The sequence below is a fragment of the Lepidochelys olivacea genome (genome assembly GCF_965140295.1).
Source record: "Lepidochelys olivacea isolate rLepOli2 genome assembly, chromosome: 24".
In the NCBI taxonomy this organism is placed as follows: domain Eukaryota; kingdom Metazoa; phylum Chordata; order Testudines; family Cheloniidae; genus Lepidochelys; species Lepidochelys olivacea.
In genome coordinates, this window is record NC_140434.1 from 6,969,267 (window position 1) to 6,988,462 (window position 19,196).

The 19,196-nt window shown below is 51.8% G+C and overlaps 1 protein-coding gene and 1 long non-coding RNA gene across 2 annotated transcripts; both read left to right on the plus strand.

Annotated features, from left to right (window-relative positions):
* The first annotated feature begins 1,285 nt into the window (after positions 1–1,285).
* On the plus strand, positions 1,286–4,184 carry LOC311512070. The gene is made up of 3 exons (XR_014709385.1): positions 1,286–1,344; positions 3,220–3,266; positions 4,106–4,184. It is a non-coding gene; the product is annotated as an uncharacterized lncRNA (long non-coding RNA).
* A 6,552-nt stretch (positions 4,185–10,736) lies between these two features.
* APH1A (aph-1 homolog A, gamma-secretase subunit) lies at positions 10,737–18,097 on the plus strand. The gene is made up of 7 exons (XM_084613855.1): positions 10,737–11,019; positions 12,825–12,995; positions 13,310–13,383; positions 13,891–14,013; positions 14,886–15,013; positions 15,533–15,656; positions 16,533–18,097. Exons 1-7 carry the CDS (start codon positions 10,907–10,909, stop codon positions 16,595–16,597), a joined length of 798 nt encoding a protein of 265 aa, XP_084469981.1. The 5' UTR covers positions 10,737–10,906; the 3' UTR covers positions 16,598–18,097.
* The last annotated feature ends 1,099 nt before the right edge of the window (positions 18,098–19,196 follow it).

Below are 19,196 nucleotides of genomic sequence, written 5' to 3' on the forward strand. Positions count from 1 at the left end.
TTTTATATTTGCTTCTGGAGTTAGAGGGGAGTAAGATCTAAGCTATAGCCATGGGAAGCGCCTTCAGTCCAAGCTGCTTTGAAATGATAAATTAAAATAATAAATAATTGGTCATCATGGAAAGCTGGACTGTATTAACCTTTTAGTTAATTAGGTGTAGAGAGACTTGCAATGAACTTTGAGAAGGGAAAGAAGAGGAAGTGCAAGAAAATGCCACTCTTCTTTCTGAGGCTATGTCTACACTAGGAGTGCTTTGCTGGTGTCGAAATACCAGTATGCTATACCGGCAAAGTGCTTCCGGTGTGGATGCAGCTACCCCTGGGAAGGTGTGCTTTGTACTGGTATAACAAAGCCACTCCCATGAGGGAAACAGGCGGCACTGGTAAAAGCCTACAGTAGGGGCATCTGTCAGTGAGGGATCTCACCTCTTCATACCTTGACGGGAATAGTTATGTCGGCAGAAGTCTGTCGTGGCCTGAACCAATGTGCACAAAAAGCCCATGTGTGAAGTATGTTCCACGGTGAAATAGTACCAAATATCCCTGGGAGAGGTGCTGTCACGGGGCACAGAAGGGAGAGGAGTGGCAGAAGCCGCAGCCTTCTGGTAACAGGCTAAATCACTGACCCAAGGGAATATTATTCATTGGCCTAATGAAAAGGGAGAGTGAAATGGATTGAAGGCTCCTACTGGTTTGTTCTGCAGAGCTAAAAACTCAAGGTGAAACGTTACATAGTAGAGCTGGTGGGGAATTTTTCAATTAACCTTCTTGTGCCAAGAAGTGTGAATTTGTCAAAACTAAAACAGTTCAGGAGACAGGGTCAGTTTGGACAAACCTCTCATCTTGACAAACTTTTGGAGGAAAGCTTCAAAATCGTGGAAATGTCCCTTTCTATGTTGCTGAACAGGAAAGTTTCCATTTTTCAAGTGAAATCTTTTCATGGAGATGTTTTAGTAAATTCAGACTAAAAATAGGTTAAGAAGAAAAGGTCAAAATTGAAACAAAATATTTTCATTGACCCAAAACCGGTGTTTGTTCCTTTGTTTGTTTTGGAGTTTTGGGTCACAGGCATCTGAGATACCGATTTTTTCTCCCGATTTGGGACGGGAACTTTTTTCAATATCAGGAGAATATTCATCGGACTGGCAAACTGTGTCCTGCCCAGCTCCTTACATGCTGTGCAATCATGACCTCCTCTACTCAAGTGAGCCAGTTGTGTCTGCTTCCTCCCCAGGCTTTGACAATGGATGCTTTCAGTACGCCGTACCCCTGGCAGTAGGGGGAAACCTGGTGCTGTTGATGGTGTCTCTGAGCCTTGGTTGGATTTGCTGCCCTTCCACTCAAGGTAATGAACACAGCTCATCCCAGAAACTCCTGCAGAGCGAAATCCTATTCCCATGCGTCACCCCAGGGCATTATTAGCTCCTGGGATGACTGAACACACTGTATATTAGACAAACACCTGTCAGGGATGGTTGATAATACTTAGTCCTGCCACCAGTGCAGGGGACTGGACTAGATGACCTCTCGAGGTCCCCTCCAGGCCTACGGTTCTCTGATTCTGTTTGTCACACTGCCTGATCTCGGTAGCTTTGTTTTCCAAGGATCTGATTTTCCATTGCCCTGCAGCATGTCTGGTTCTTCTCTCACCCACCTGCTGTGAATCCGGTCAACCCCATTAAAGTAATTGAAATTACTTGGGTGCCAAACTGGTGTAAAGGGGTGGGGATTTGGGCTCCTGGGCTGGTTCATGTAACCCTGGGCAAGGTGTGTTTAAAACGCTACCACATCAGAGCAGTCCTGATCGACTCCGATTGGTGCCGCTGACTGGACGAGGTGCAGGGCAGCCCGAATCAGGCCCTACCGCTGGAACTTGTTTCCTGCCTCAGGAGAAAGGTTTGATTTTGGTGACGAAGGAAGGCGATGGACCCATGGAGCTGCTGTGGGTGGAAGGGAACATTTTCAAAAGTGACTGAGGGCCAGATTTTCAAAGGTCTTTAGGCACCTAGAGACACAGAGAGGTGCCTCGTGGGATTTGCAAAGGCACCCGGGCACCTAAATCCCATTGACACCAATGGGAGTTTGGCACCTCACCTGCTGCGGTGCTTTCAGAAATCCCTACCTGCATAAACACACCTTTGAAAATCTAGCCCTTATGAGCATTGACTTTCAATGAGACTTAGTCCAGGTCTCGACTTGGAAGGTTTGACTGCTGCAGTCGCATCCCGATGGCAAAGTGTCCCTAGTGTGGACACAGCTGATACCAGCAGAGCTGAGTTTTTACCAGTACCGATTATTCCAGCTCCCCCAGGCGAGAAAAGCTACACCGGGAAAAACACAACTGAGTCTACACTGGGGCGTCTGCCAGCACAGCTGCGTCAGTCGGGGCTTACGCCTCTTTGTACCCTGCCCGACAGCGAGGCTGGCAGAAGTCTGTAGTGTAGACCTGGCCCAAGTCCCAGTGACTTTCAGTGAGACTAGCTCTCCCAAGGGCAACATTTTCAAAAGCACCTAAAGGACGTAGGTCCCAATGGGAGTTGGGCACCTAAATCTTTTTGAGGATCTGGTCCTTGGTTCCTTAGGTCAGGGTGGCCAACCTGTGGCTCCGGAGCCCCATGCGGCTCTTCAGAAGTTAACATGCGGCTCCTTGTCTAGGCACCGACTCCGGGGCTGGCGCTACAGGCTCCAACTTTCCAATGTGCCGGGGGGGTGCTCACGGCTCAACCCCTGGCTCTGCCACAGGCCCTGCCCCCACTCCACCCCTTTCCGTCCCCTCCCCTGAGCCTGCCGTGCCCTCACTCTTCCCCCCGCCCCAGAGCCTCCTGCACGCCACGAAACAGCTGATCGGGAGGTGCGGGGAGGGAGCAGGAGGTGCTGATCAGCAGGGCTGCTTGTGGGAGGGAGACGCTGGGAGCGGGGCTGAGGGGAGCTGAGGTATTACTGTGGTTCTTTGGCAATGTACATTGGTAAATTCTGGCTCCTTCTCAGGCTTGGGTTGGCCACCCCTGCCTTAGGTGCTTTTATTCAAGTTATTCCTGGTCCATATTTTGTCAAGTTTATCGGTGCTAAATCTCTTAATACAACCGTCCGTCTGTTTGCCCTGTGCTGGGCACAACGGAGCAATGCCCACACACTGCTCGGGGGCCCCGTTAGTCTGTATGCCTCCTTTTGGGGAAATGCCAATGGAACAGGACCTTACAAATGTCTCTGTCTGTGTCAGGATTCCAGGCCCGTCGCTCAGCACCGCCAACCCTGGAGGAGCACCAGGTACGGCGCTTTACCAACTTTCTTAGTCACTGTCCGTATGAGACATTTTAAATGTTCCTATTCACTTAGGGGTCTAGATGGATTGATCCATAAAGTGGGTTTAAAGGCAAAAGTAGCAGAATGGGGGGCAGGGGAGGGAACTGGCCTCTATCTTAATGCTGTGTGTGATGTTGGGCAAGTCCCCAAATGGCTCTGTGCCTCAGTTTCCCCATCTGCAAAATAGAGAGAAGCAGGGGAATTCTGGGAGGTTTCATTCATCGTTTCCACCTGTAAGATCTTCAGAGCAGAGTCTGTCTCATTATATGAACAGGTCATTAGCCCTTAACAGAGAGAGGAAAGATGGTCCAATGGTTAGGGTATTAACCTGGGACTTGGGAGACCTGGTGTCAATTCCACTACAGATTCCCTGTGTGACATTGGGCAAGTCACTTAGCCTCACTATGGCTCAGTTCCTCTCTGTAAAATGGGGAAAATAACCCTGCCCCACAAGGGGTTGGGAATAAAGACATTAAAAATTGAGGTGCTCAGATTCTAGAATAATGGGGGGCAGATAAGGACCATAAAGAGAAAGAAATAATATTTCAAAGCTCTTTGATATTTGCAAAGGAAAGGCCCTGTAAGAGCAAAGTTTGCCACTAACCAACCAAGTTCTTAAAATCAGATTCCAGGGATCATTTCCAATTTGACAAAACACCATCGATAGGGAAGGCAGAGGAGGAAGAAGAATTTTTAATCAGGCCTGGGGAGGCTAAGCTCACTTGGACGGTCAGTCCTGTCACAGTTGCTACCAATCCATTTTACACGGAGGGGGGCTAATTTTACTTCCTGTCACCATGCAGGATGGGATCGTATACTGTCAGCTGGATTTTGATTCAAGGCAGCATGGCCGGAGCATGATGGAGCGACCGGCAAGAGGGAAGAGTGAAAAATCCTGACCTACCTGGTACGGGGGATCTGAACTGGCAACCTGACTGCTGATCCAAATGGGATGAGCTGGATTCTTCCTGGGTCCCAGGGCTCATCTAGGCTCAATCTCTGCAGTGATCGAGCAAAATGGGTAGAAAAACCAAATTAGTTAAATTAGTGTGAGCCCTGCATAGGGACCCAGCTTTACAGCTAATGAAAAGGTATTGGGGTTAGTTATATTATTCCTGTACAAGCAACGCCAATAAACACCATTTGTAACTGTGTACACACTAAAAAGAACAGGAGGACTTGTGGCACCTTAGAGACTAACAAATTTATTTGAGCATGAGCTTTCGTGAGCTACAGCTCACTTCATCGGATGCATTCAGCCTACACAGAGCTCTTCAGGTACACACTGGGGCTTGCATAGATTTAACACAATCGTTTCCCCCCGAGTTAGTGAAACTGGTTCAGAAATGGGATGGTTAGATACTCAGCTGGTATAAGTTGTCATAGCACCATTGCTCTCAGTTCACAGGCTCTTTGGAACCCCCTTTCAGGTAGTTGAAAGCAGCTATCAAATCCCCCCTCATTCTTCTCTTCCGCAGACTAAACAATCCCAGTTCCCTCAGCCTCTCCTCATAAGTCATGTGTTCTAGACCCCTAATCATTTTTGTTGCCCTTCGCTGGACTCTCTCCAATTTATCCACATCCTTCTTGTAGTGGCCCAAAACTGGACACAGTACTCCAGATGAGGCCTCACCAATGTCGAATAGAGGGGAACGATCACGTCCCTCGATCTGCTCGCTATGCCCCTACTTATACATCCCAAAATGCCATTGGCCTTCTTGGCAACAAGGGCACACTGCTGACTCATATCCAGCTTCTCGTCCACTGTCACCCCTAGGTCCTTTTCCGCAGAACTGCTGCCTAGCCATTCGGTCCCTAGTCTGTAGCGGTGCATTGGGTTCTTCCGTCCTAAGTGCAGGACCCTGCACTTATCCTTATTGAACCTCATCAGATTTCTTTTGGCCCAATCCTCCAATTTGTCTAGGTCCTTCTGTATCCTATCCCTGCCCTCCAGCGTATCTACCACTCCTCCCAGTTTAGTCAGAGGATCCTGGTTCCTTCAGACTCATGGAAACAACACAGGGGCACTGAGGCACCATCACCGCGCTGATTGACCTGCTCCTAGTGCCATCACTTATGCCAATGCAAAATGGATGCCCTGCTTTATTTGACTGGAATGGTAGCGTTCTGCACCCACATCGCCTGGGGGCAAATGATTGCACGTGCTGGGGAGCGAGGCCCAAGAAGGGGGGTGTCGTGAGTCAGGCTGGGCGAAATGTTTCATCCAAAACTTTTGGTTGGTGAACAATGCTGATTCGGTGACACCGAACGTTTGGCAAATTTGTGTCCGTTTTGGCAAATGGTTTTGATTGAAAACAAGCAAAGACATTCAGAAAAACTCTAAATGTTTTGCTTTTTTGGTTCAAAAACTACTCCCTTCCCTCCCCCCCAACATTTGCATGAATTTTATTTTTTTAAAAAACAAATAAAAAATGTATAAAAGTGGTCAGAAACAAAACATTTCCTTCCACCCACGATGATTCTTTTTTTTAACTTTTTGATTCGCAGAAAATTTTGTAACATTTTGTGTTGGGTTTGGCTTGAAACAATTTTTTTTTTTCATATTTACCAGCAAACTGGGAAATGCGTTCGGCTTCCCGCTCTAGTTCTGAGCCTAGTCCTCCAAGCGAATAGCTGAAAATGAACCAGCTTTGCAAAATTGCCTAGCTCAGGCCCAGAATTGCTTGGGTTGCTTTGGCTATGATTTAGATGAAAAAAGGAATGACATATTACTCACCCATCAAAAAATAATGACTGGCTTCTGGTGAAAAGTGGAGTGGAATTTTGCCAGGCTGTAATAAACAAAGAAACACAGCAGTGGCTATTGTAGTAACACACAGGGGCTCCAGCTGAGATTCTCATCCCGCCAGGCACAGTTCTTCGTATATGGATCTTTACAACCCCTTTGTGAGGCAGGGCAGTGGTATTATCCCCATTGTACAGATGGGGAAACTGAGGCATGGCACAACTAAGCGATTTGTCCAAGGACACCCAGCAGGACAGTGGCAGAGCTGGGAATAGCTCCCAGGTCTCTAGAGTCCTCATACAGTGCCTGGCCTACTAGACAATGCTGCTGCTCCATGTGATGCTTTCTGAAGGAACAGAGGGACCAAGGAAGCGCAGCCGTCCTTATCTGGTTCGTCTGCATCATCTGGCATTTTATGCCCCCAGTTCCACAGGCTGCATGATTTCCGTGTGGGTATCAGCAGCGGGAATGGAAAGAATGTGTATTGTCTTGAATTGGATTTTGGAAGGATTTGACGATGCAGGCTATGAAAAGCCCTGACGGTTCAGTGGTGCTTTTCACTGGCCTCATTTAAATAAAATGCACCAAGCGAGCCACATCACAGAGTCTGTGGTCTTGGACAAAAGGGTGAGTCAGAGACCCAGCAAGACGGTCAAGGTGCGAATTCAAAGAGCTAATGTCTCCGCACCCTGAATGGAAAAAAAGATGCAGCCAGTTCTGTATCATTTCCTTCCTGGTCTCGCCTTCAGTGAGAACTCAGAACAGGGTGCCCAAAGTTGGGGGAGTTTTTGAAATACCACAGGCTGGGTCTGTGCTGACGGTGGAACTTAAAGGAAATGCAAGAGTAAGAGTGAGCGCTGCAGAGATGGGCTGATGTCACCTATACGACAGGATGCGTTTGCACAGCATCCATCAGCATGGTCTCAGAGGGCTTTGCAAAACGATCTCTCGACTGCAAATGAGAGCCAACGGGGAGTGTACGGTCTCAGGGGCAGTGGACAGGCTCCCAAGCCTTTCCCTTCAAAGGCCTTGTCTAGAGCTGGCTGGGGGTTTTCTGACGAAACGATTTTTCTATAGAAAATGCTGATTTGTCCAGACCGAAGCTGTTCACGGGAAAAGTTTGGGTTTCAATGAATCTCCCAGTTAGAAACGTGGGAGGAAAGAACAGTTTTGAAATGGTCTGAATGTCCCATTTTGACTTTTTCTAAACAAAGAGTTTCATTTTTCAGTTCGAAGTGACTTTGTGTTTTGAAATTTCAATTCATTTATATGAGAAAAAAGGTCAAAGTGGGGAAAAAAGGACAAAATTGAAATGAAACATTTCTATTGATCCAATATGAAAAAAATTTCAGATATTGGTTTGCAATTTTTTGGGGGGGGATTTCAAGTTTTCATCCCAGTTCCAGGTGGGAAAGAAATGTCAAAAATCTCGAAAACTCTCACGACATGGGAAAAACAGTTCCCGCCCAGCTCTAACTTTGTCTACAAACCAACGCTGTCTTGCTTTCACTAAACCAGTATAGTTAAATCAGTACAACACCCCTTGTCTCGACGTTTTTATACCAATATAAAACTGCTGATCATACGACAGCTCCTTTCCATATGGAAAGGGAAATTAGCTATCCTGATATAAGGCGTCTTTATACCAGTATAACTGCATCCGCATTGTGGGCTGTACTGCCATAACTATCCTGGTAAGAAATCACACCGCTAACATATTTATACCAGTGTAACTTTTAAATGGAGACCAGACCGAAGTCACAGGTTCAAATCCAGTTGTCATTTTGATGGCCTAATGTTGTAGGACTCAAACTAAAACCGCTCAGAGCCTGCACTTGTCCACTTGGCATTTACTTGTTTGTAGTCTGGGCAATGAAACCAAGGCATGGAAACAGAACTCCCATCTCCCCCCAGCTATGGGCCCTGCAGCTCAGGGTTGAGACTGAGGGGGAGCGGGGAAGTTTGCCATGCTGTTGTCCGGACTGCCAATCAGAAGACTCCAATCTCCAGGACTGTCAAATTCTCTCTTCTCAGAGACACTAAATCACTTTTTATATTAAAAATGGAAAGCAGCAGATAGTAAATGCACCTTGAACTTAATTCTAAAAGCTGCAATGTACTGGGCACACTTTCAGCTCAGAGAGAGCCGGAAACTCCAATGCAAAGGTCTCCTGCAGCCCCATTGATCCATCCCAGTATAGAGTCAGGGCACAGTATGGCCATAGACAGCCTCAGCTCTGTGCATGAAACTCCCTCTGAAATGAATGGGATCTGGGTTATACAAGTACAGGAATTTGATCCTACAGACACTGGGGCAAAGGTATTCCATTGAACTCAATGGTGTTAGACACCCAAATACCTTTTGAGGAGCTGGGCCTAGGAACATATAATGATGAATGAATAAACCAGGCCGTGAATATTAACAAAGGCTGATTTTTAGAAATGCTTTTCAGCTCACATTCACTTCTTTTGGAAAAGCGGCATCCGACGAAGTGGGTATTCACCCATGAAAGCTCGTGCTCCAATACATCTGTTAGTCTGTAAGGTGCCAGAGGACTCTTTGCCGCTTTTACAGATCCAGACTAACACAGCGACCCCTCTGAAGCTTTACTTCTTTTGGAGACGTGGGTGCTCTGAAAATCAGGTTCTAAGGGGATTAAAACCAGAAAGGACTAATACTTCCCTTTACTTCTCCTGGGCTTTCATTTTTAAAGTTTATTCCTTTTCATCTTCTATTAGATTGTTTGTTTGTTTGTTTGACTCTTTGCCCCCTGCCTTTGTATGCAGTAACACTCTTTTACAGATGTCAGGTTTCAGAGTAACAGCCGTGTTAGTCTGTATTTGCAAAAAGAAAAGGAGTACTTGTGGCACCTTAGAGGCTAACCAATTTATTTGAGCATGAGCTTTCGTGAACTACAGCTCACTTCAAATGTGTTGTTTTTAAATTCAGCAGGAAGGTTGCTAGCTCATCTGGCTGTTGAAGCAAGGCTGGAGCCCAGTGCTTGTGAAATGTTTGTTTGTTTCAGTCGCAAGCTGCGATCATGGGTGGATTAGTTATTTTTTATTCAGAGGGTTAATTGGATTGCCAATTCTGGGCGCTGCAATGAAATGTGGTTCTACCACAGTGACACCTTGTGGCTGAATGAATGAATGAATGAATGAATGCATCCGATGAAGTGAGCTGTAGCTCACGAAAGCTCATGCTCAAATAAATTGGTTAGTCTTTAAGGTGCCACAAGTACTCCTTTTCTTTTTACTCTGAAACCTGTGGCTGAATGGAAATTTAACCCCAGACGACTGCTAACAAAAAATCCGGGGAGCCATTCAGACCCCATTAAAAATACGATTGCCAACCCCAAGCATTCAAAAATCATGTCAGGCCTCTCAAAATCATGCATTGGCTTAAAAATCATGAGATTTTTAAAAAGAACCACTGTGGGGTTCTTCTCATTTGCTTTTTGGTATCTTAGCCTTTAGGGTTCATATTTTCACATTTCCGACATGAGGGTGAGAAATTTATTTCCGTAAAAAAATGAAAGCTGAAATTCTCACATAGTAACTTGACTCTAGGAGCTGGGGCTTTAAGAAAAGCACCCACTACCCTCTGTAAGAAATTAAATAAATAAAATAAATAATCACACATTATTAGTTATTATTTGCGAGGTGGCAGCATCGAGGGGCCCCAATCTGGGGTCAGGATTCCATTGTGCTAGGCGCTGTACAAACAGACCAACAACAACAACAAGAGCCCCAACAAGCTCATTAGAAGGATTTTGTCTCGCGGCCACTTGTCTCCACGCTGTGCCTCGATCCGGTGGATGCTGTTTAAGGGTGTGTGGATTTGGGGGAGGGGGGGTGACTCCCCCTCAAAACCCTGGACTTGCGGGGAGTTCAGCCCCAGAGCCAAACTTTGCAACTTCAGTTTTCTGTGCATGTGTCACTAAGACATCAGCAAAGCCCCAGACCGGCCCGGAGCAGGCAGCATTCCGGCCGTGCTCCTCCTCCCACCTCCACGCTGAGCATCCGCCCGCCCACGCGGCCCCTTGCTCCGGGCCGTGGCCACGCCCAGAAAACTACAACTCCCGCCATGCCGTGGGGCGGGGCGGTTGAGCGGTGCCGGCGACAACCTAGCCGGGGGCACGCGCCCCGCCCATTGGCCAGCCAGGCCACGTCAATCCGCTGGAGGCGGGGCCCACTGCCGGGCTTTGTCGTCCCCCTGCTCGGCTTCCGTAGCGGGAGGGATTGCAGGTGCGGACGCTGGCGGCTCCTCGGCAGGGGTAGTTGTGGGGCGGCCTCCACAACTCTCCCGGGCCCCAGCACCTGCCCCCCCCCTCCGGCCCGTGCCCCCCAGTCCTGACGCCCCTCCTCCAGCCCATCCCCCGACTCCTGGGCCCCAGCCCCCCTCTCCGGCCCGTGCCCCCCAGCCCTGACCCCCAGCCCCCCCTCTCCGGCCCGTGCCCCCCAGTCCTGACGCCCCCCCTCCAGCCCATCCCCCGACTCCTGGGCCCCAGCCCCCCTCTCCGGCCCGTGCCCCCCAGCCCTGACCCCCAGCCCCCCCTTTCCGGCCCGTGCCCCCCAGTCCTGACCCCCCCCTCCAGCCCCTGGTCCTGGACCCCAGTGCCTGCCCCCCCTCTGGCCCGTGCCCCCCAGTCCTGACCCCCGCCTCCAGCCCACCCCCCAACTCCTGGGTCCCAGCGCCTGACCCCCTCTCAGGCCTGTGCCCCCCAGTCCTGACCCCCCCTCTAGCCCCAAAGCCTGACCCCTCTGCCTCGCTCTGAGCCTACCCAGCCCTTGGCCCCAGATCTTGATCCCCCCCAGTCCTGGGCCCCAGAGCCTGACCCCCCACCCCGCCACCGCCATGGGGGCCACCGTGTTCTTCGGCTGCACGTTCGTGGCCTTCGGCCCAGCCTTCTCCCTCTTCCTGCTCACTGTGGCCGGGGACCCGCTCCGGATCATCATCCTGGTGGCAGGGTGAGTCTGGGGCTGGGGACAGGCTCCCCCCGGGCGGGGATCGTCCGGGTCGGGGGGTTGGTAATGGGGACTTCCCGTGTAGTGTCTGGGGGTGGAGCTGGGGGCTGAGGGGGCTCCCTCGTGGAAGTCATGCTAGGGCTGGGTGACTTGTGGGGGACCCTTGGTGAGGAGGTGCAGGGACACCCCCCCTCTCCCCCCAGCATGATCCACCTGGTGGTGGGGTGGGTCCATACTAGGCATTCCCTCAGGGGCTGGACTTGTCTGAGGTCCCACTCAGGGAGTGTGTGGCGGTGCTAGATACCCCTGTGGGGGAGCTGCATCCCCGTGAGCTGGGGGGGGGACCCCCTTGGGTGATTCTATTGGCAGCTGGGGGTGGTGACCCATTGGGATAGGGGGTTGCTAGGGGCCCCATCAGGTTGATTGTCCTGGAGAACAGGAGAACTTGGAGAACTTGTAGGGGTGATCACATGGGGGAGGTCTGGGGGGGAGATGAAGGTTGCCCCCATCTCTGGGTTAGCCTGCAGGCACTTGGGGGGGGGTCGTCTTTGTATTGTCTCTGGGTGACAGACCTGGTCTAGGCTGAGTCTCCCCCATTCCAGGCAGAGTGAGGCTTTAACTTTCTAGCACCATTTGGAAAGTGGAAAACTAACCCTGCGTTTCCTGGCTTTTCACCTTTTGTTTTCTGTCTTTTGGACTTAACTCTGAACATTCTTGGGAGGATTAAGTTGCCCCCCACGTCTCCTGGTTTCCCAGCAATTGAGTTCCTGGACTTCAGCTCTCGTGTTCCAGAAGGGACGTAATGGCCACATGGCTGCAACCTTATCTGCACCTTAGCCATGTAATCTGTGTACCAACCGTACAGGCTGGGTGAGACATCTCCAACTGGTGCCAAACAGCAGCTCCTGAGCTACAGAGCAAGTGTAGTCAGGATTTAAACCACCTTTGCTCAAACTTTTGCGACTCTAAAGTCCACTCAGGGCTCAGTGTTTGCACTGTATTATTGTGCAGGACCTCTTTGGGGTGGGGGTTCGGATCGCTTGGCTGCTTTAACTGCTGTGCAGTGTTGTATGTTGCGCTCTTAAAGAGCCGGTTACATGTGTCTCTTGGCTGCAGGCTGACCCTGTAATACAATGTCCCTCGGTGAGTCTCTGGCAGCCGGGATTGAACGCTGGACCTCTGGGTAGAAAAGCATGAGGCTCTACTGCCTGCACTAAAAGCCCCACATTGGAGCAGGCTCATAAATGGCCCTGCCACCACTAGGGGTGATAGAGCACCCCACCAAGTGGGCGGGGGTTACAGGCTCCATGTGACAAATGGACATTTATTATTTGCAAAAAACTCTTAAGACCCCCCAGTATTTGCTCTTCTGTGTTGACTGTTGCAGGATTGCAGCTACCAGTCAATCAGTAACAAGACCTGGTGATGCCCATGAGTCAGCAGCAGCGTGAGGTGTTTGCTGCTTATGGAAGGGAGTTGGCCAGCCCAGACCGATGGTTGTAGTGGTCCGTTTCTCACCGCAGGGATGGGTCTTGGAAGGAGACCCATGTTCTTGAATCTTCCCCATTTTACAGAGAGGAAGTGCTTTGCCCGGAGTTGCTGAGTGAGTCAGTGTCAACTCTAAGAGTAGAACCTAGGCCCCACACCTCCTTTTTGCCCCCTGCCTAGGAGAAGCATGTCTCACACAAGCATGATCAAGTGTGGTATGAGATGATAAAACTTCCCTTACTGAGCGCATGACCCACAGGGAAACTGCTGCCTTGACAACACACATCTTAGCTTGTTTCCCATTTCTCTCTCTTTGACAGGGCGTTTTTCTGGCTAGTTTCCCTGCTGCTGGCCTCTTTGATCTGGTTCATTTCAGTGCAGCTCAGCGATCGGGAGGACTCCAGGCTGCAGTATGGCCTCCTCGTTTTTGGGGCCGCGGTTTCGGTGCTGCTGCAGGAGGCGTTTCGATTTGCCTACTTCAAGCTACTCAAGTAAGCGAACCCCTCTAGGAGCAGACTGTTTCCCCCTGTGTGAAATGGGGCTGCCCTCCTGGGTAAGGTGCTGTGAGATCTGCTGATGAAAAGAGTTAGGCAGTATTATTAGAAACCGTGGGTGGCACCTGATTGTCGAACCCTCTCCCAAGTGTTGCCCCTGTGTCTTCCTTGTAGATATGATCCATTAGCTGCTCTTTTTCTCTGCCACTTGCTTGATAAATACCACCTCCCCCTGTATGCCGCCAGCCCCCCTTCCAGTTCATCTCCTGCTTCAAACCCATCAGCCATTCTCTTCTTTCTCTGACCCCCAGGAAAGCCGACGAAGGCTTGGCGACGCTCAGTGAGGATGGGCAGTCTCCCATCTCCCTCAAGCAGATGGCCTATGGTGAGTCAGCTGCTGGGCAAGGGCCTGTGCTTCCCCTCCCCCCACGTAAATGACTGACCCCTCCACGCACCGTTTCAGACATGCCCTGCAGCAGGCCTAGGGTGCCCAGATATCACGGTGATGGGGTGATACAAGAATTGGAACAGAGCAGCCAGGAGCTGCTGACTCTGTGCTGCAATCGCTGGCTGGCAGTCATGCTTCCATCTGTTAACTTCTGCCACTTACCAGTAGCCTTGGCGCGTACTTAAGATGCATCTTCCTCCCCTTGCCGGTCCCATCCCCTCCCTGCCCCAGAACATATTGGGCACAGCCCTGCGATGCACTGAATTCTCCAGGCATCTCCGGATGGTAAGTCTGTCTCCTCACCTCCTGGGAAAGCAGGGGTAGCGTGGAAGATGCTGGGGGACTCTCCGGCGCTTGTCAAATGAGTCCAAAGCTAGTTGTGATGCTCTGCATAGCCGTTGGTAACTTCAGTGCTGTTGGACGATATACTCTTCCTCCTCCTAGTGTCGGGGCTGTCCTTCGGGATCATCAGTGGGGTCTTCTCGGTCATTAACATCCTGGCGGACTCCATAGGGCCAGGCATCGTAGGGATCCATGGGGATTCGCCTTATTACTTCATCACGTCAGGTAAGGCAGGAGCCCCTGTGTGCTTGGGAATGAAGGGATCGCTCCTGCCCTGATGCCATTCATTGGGTTGGTCAAACACAGCCGGAGGAACCAGCTTTCCCTCCAGCTGTAGATGATCAGATACAACCAGAACCAGAGGAGACTGTTGGGGCATGATGCAAGGCTGCCCCGTCCCTCCCTGTCAGCCAAGAGCTAAATATAACACCACAGTAGCATCCATCTTGGGAGGCAGTGCCGTCTACTGGTTAGAGCAGGAAACTGGGAGTGTAGAGAGCTATTGTTAATCCTGGCCCCGTTGAAGTAAACGGTAAACCTCCTTCATTGGGGTTTTAGTCCCGGCTCTGCTACTGATCTTGGTGTGACCTTGGGCCCTCACTAAAAATGTGACTACCTGCTGGTGGGGCTCTGAATCTTGATGACTAGCATGTGTCTTGAGAGCCCTGGATGAAAGGGGCTAGAAAAGGGTTATCGTTACATAGCCTGGAGGAACCGCTTGTGGCTACAGCTGTGAATCCTTCTTCCAAATGAGATGTGACACCTAGGTCCTCTTTGTTTAGGGTCGCTAATGATCCTTATAAAGACTGGGATGTTAGTCTGAAATTTATCCCCTTTCCCAACTTCAGATTCCACTGGTGAAACTATTCCCACCTCCTCCTATAAAAGCTTTTTGTGTGGGGTGGCTGCTGGGCTCCACTCCAGAGGTGGCTGCATTTCAGTAGCCATGCACATACCTGTCTGCAAAACCCTTCGGGATCCTCCAGGCAGAAAGATGCTATAGAAGTGGGGAGAGGGTGGTAACATGTTGCTGTTGTGAAGGTTTGGGGTGCTGACACCTCACTGGTCTGACCCCCCGCACCCCCCTCTCCTGCCAGCATTCCTGACCATGGCCGTCGTCTTCCTACACACGTTCTGGGGGGTGATCTTCTTTGACGCCTGCGAGAGGCGGCGGTATTGGTCCCTGGCGCTGGTGGTGGCCAGTCACCTCATCACGTCTGGGTTGGTGAGTGGGGCTGAAGTTGTTGCTCGATAGAGAGGCGATCGGATCCGACAGCCAGCAGTGTGGGGCTGGCTAGCCCTACCCTGGCCTTTGCAGGGGAGAGGATGGGAGCCTGGGGTCGTGGGAAATGGGATAGTCCAGGCTTCAGTCTGCTGAAATGTCACACAGGCTCATTCAGGGCTAGTCACTCCCTGTTCTGCCCCTCCCCCTGCGGTGGCTGATCCTGACAGCTTGTGAGGGGTGGGAGCGTAAGCAGTGTTAATAAAGGACTTAAGGATCCCAAAGGCCCCTTGCAAGGGGCTCTGTATTATCCACTAAGCTCTTCATGGTGAAACCGCTGGGCAGAAGTTGCAGGAGGGATCAGCATTGCTCTGCTCAGACAGAGGAGGGAATGCTGCCTGTCTGTCCCAAAGACTTAGAGAGCCTGGACCGGGGGCAGTCGCTGGGACTGGGTGCCAGGGCTCTGCAGGCAGACGGAAGGCAGCGGCCCTTCTGACCTCACTCTCCCTCCTTCGCTCCTAGACGTTCCTGAATCCCTGGTACCAGGCCAGCCTCGTCCCCATTTACATCATCACCATCTCCATGGGCGTCTGGGCCTTCTTCACGGCTGGAGGCTCCTTGCACAACGTCCTCACCTGCCTCTCCTGTAAGGATCTAGCCAGCCGGCCCCCTCGTGGGAGGGTGGGGGGCGTTTGGCAGTACGGCAGTCACTGAAAGTGCTGGATAGTGACACTAACCTACTCGGGAGACTCCCTTGGCCTAAGGTGCTTTGGGGGGCAGTGGCATATGGACAGCAGCAGCTCCCAGTTGGCCGGATACACACAACGCCCACCTAATGACCCGCTCCAAGACAATTGGCTTGAAATGATGTGAGATAAGAAGGCCTCGGAGACCCTGATCCTGCCTGGCCTGCAGCGGGAGGGGGAAGCAAGTGGGATGGGATTAGTCGGGAATTTCCACCAGATCCCAGACTGCTCCACCCTTGACTTCTGGTGGGGGAGGGCTATTCCCCCCCCCCGGAGTGCTGGCTGTCTCTTGTGGTAGCTGGGTGGTGTATGGCAACAGAGACTCCCAGCCAGGTGCTGAGGCTGGGGTTGCCCAGACGCCGCTCCATCGCTAACCGTCTAAACGCGGTGGTGGGGAAACAGCCCTGGTAGGTCCAAGTCATCCTCCAGTCCCACGAGCTGGTAGAGAACATGCAGCCTCTGCCCTGGCCCTGAGAGACATTCGCTCTCCATTGGCCAGCTCAGTCCTTGCTCTCGCTGCTGAGACCCCCAGCGAGGAGACTGGTGTGGGCCACGTAGTGCCGGTGGCATGCAGCCTCCCCTCTTAGGGCACAGACTGTGGCTGATCTCCAGCCTCCTGCAGAAGCTGGATTCGAACCTGTGAGCCAGAAGTAGAAGGGTATGAAACCTTTAAGCCACCCAAGCGGCTTCATGTGTTCTCCATTGCTGTCTGGCTCAGCCAGGCCCCCCGCTGCTGGGGACTGCCTGAGTTACTGACTTTTGCCCTTCCCTTGCAGGTAAACAGGAGGAAGAGAACCGAGTGATGCTGTACTCTGCGCTGCAGGTCCCCGTCGAGGACTGAGCCCCTCCTCAGGCCAGCACCTGCCTGCCAGAGACATCCAGGGAAGACCAATACCCCAAGTGCCCTGTTCTCTGCGGCTGGGAGCAGCCTGGGACTCGCCCTCCCCATGGCAGGAGCTGGGGCATGGGACTCAGAGCAGATCACCCTGTTCACGGGGCTGGGCAGCTGTGCTGGTGGAGGCGCGGCTGGGATTGCGAAGCCCTGGGGGGCCCTGGCAGTCTCTGTGCTGTGGATTCAGGGGCCTGGGGCACTGCCGGAGTTTCTTTCCCTCCTGTCAGCTGCAAAGGACTGAAGCTCTGACCGGGCCTCTTGAACTCGAACCTGCCCAGAATCGGACTCATGGCAGGTCTTGCAAACTCTGCTCCCCCCTTTCCCTGTACAAACGTCGCCCGCTTCGGAGGCGAATTGTCCCGCGGCTCCTCTGTCTGACTGGGCTGCAGCAGAGGGTGCTGGAAAGTCCTGTCTGGAGGCACTGACGACTCGCTTTTGAAATGGTCCTTTATTGGCATCTGTTTATCTGCATCTCTGATACTGTAGGGTCTGGGTTAGCGCCTCGGTTGGCAGAGCAGCGAGCCCATCTGGCTGCCCGCCTCCTGCCCTGGGGCCACGAAGGGCCCTCTGAACTCTCAGCCCTGCCCCAGGGTTTGTGGTAGTGAGAACAGCTGTGGCGTTTCTGTGCTTGCCACGACGCCAGTGTGACCGGCTCAGCTGGGAACTCGCCCGCTGGCAAAGGTTGGCCTGCTTTGGGGAGGGCTCAGTTGGAATGGAACTCTAAAAGGATGGGGTGCTCCCCCCCCACCCCACGAGGTGCGACCAACCCTGCTAACTTCCATCCAGTGGCAGCTGGGTGAGGGCGCCTCCTGCAGGGTTAGTGAGCCCAATTTCCCTGGGTGATGATCTAGAAACTCTACAGCATTCCATCCGGGGCTCTTCCCCAGCAAGGCACGCATGTGTCTCAGCCTGAAGGACCTGCCCCATTGCAACATAGCCTGGCAAGGCGGCTGAGCATTAATGTGGCTGCCTCCACGAGAGAGCTGCTCTCCTAGCTACGCATGTGGGAAGCATCTGGGGCAAAGGTAGGCATGCATCCGTGTCGCTCCCAGGCACCCCCTACTGGGAGGTCATGCAGCGTGCAAGTCATGCAGAATGGAGGGGAAGGATCTGCTGCAGAAGGGGTTGCAGTATCACTGGGTCTGCAAGGGCTAATCTGCTGTAGCAGGCACTGCCCAGCTCTTGGCAATGCCACGCGGCAGCTCGTCTCCAGAGAACCAGATGCTTCCAGTGCTGTGGAAGAGGGCCGAATGGTGCTGCTTTGTTCAGGGGCTAAAATGATTGCCCCGCTAACCCCACCCTGGAGACTCCTTGAGGGTGGAGAGCAGCTGCTACAAGAAGTTGAGTTGGGTTTTTTCCCCCTAAGTTTGGGAGAAGATTCACTAAAAGTCTGTAAAATTGGGATTTTTAAAATATTTTTTTGATTCAGAGTAAAATCCTTTTAATAGAGATGGTGTGATGACTGATAAAGCCTTCTTTTGTAATGGGGCAGGAGTGAGACCTGGTGTTTTCTTCTGGCCATGTCTGCGGTAAATCCACTTACTTTTGGGGAGGGGGCGAATTGTATCCATGCCTAGGGAATCTCCACTAAGGGCTACCCACTATCATAGCAGTTGGGATCAGGGCCCTGCACAGCTACTCAGTGAGATAAGCCCTGCCCTGAAGAGCTGCCAATCTAAATAGACTGGGGGAGGAGGGGAAACAGGCACAGAGTTGAAGTGACTTGCCCAAGATCATGCAGCAGGTCCGTGGCGGAGTTGGGAATAGAACCCAACTCTTCTGCATCCCTGACTAGTGCCCTACCCCCCGGGCCACGCTGCACATGCTGAGAGCACAGGCCAAGCCTAGGAGCGTTGCAAAAATGCACTTTCAGCTCAGATTGGGAAATCTCTTCCATCAGCCTGGCCACTTCATCAGTGCAGTGTCTCTGAACCAGGCTACTTGTGATTCTTACCAAGTTCCTTCTCTCCCATCTTCCAGCCAAGTCTTAAGTGCTAAACTCATTAACCCTTGTACCACCCCTGGGCAGAAAATATTATGCCAAATTTAGGTGCTGCTAAGTTAGCAGCCCAGTTGGCAATAGGGGCAGTAGAAGAACTCTCTTTAACTGGCTTTCTGTGGCACATACTTGCTCTTTATTCTCTCTTCCTGCTTTCCCAGCTTCCTGTGGTGCAGAACTTACCCATCAAATAGCCTAGAAGCAGCGGTTGGTAGTGCCCAGCCGCCAGCAGGGGGAGCACAGGGCTCTGGCAAGTCCATGCCAGTCCTACAGTGCAGGAGGCAGCTGCCTCTCCTTAGTAACAGGCTGTGGTTTGTCTAGGCGGCAATGTTTCTGCCATGGTGACTGGGTTTTGGCATAAGTGTGTGTTGGCGGCAGCTGTTAGCATGAAGAATTAATGGGTGACGTTTCCGTGCCTCGGTTTCCCCGTCACCAAAATAGACTCCTCACGCTGGCAGGGTCAGGTGGGGGTTAATGCAACAGTGTGTTCAGATGCGGGGACTGAGGGTGCTAAAGAAACAGTAAGGCAATGAGTGAGAGGGCTTGTCT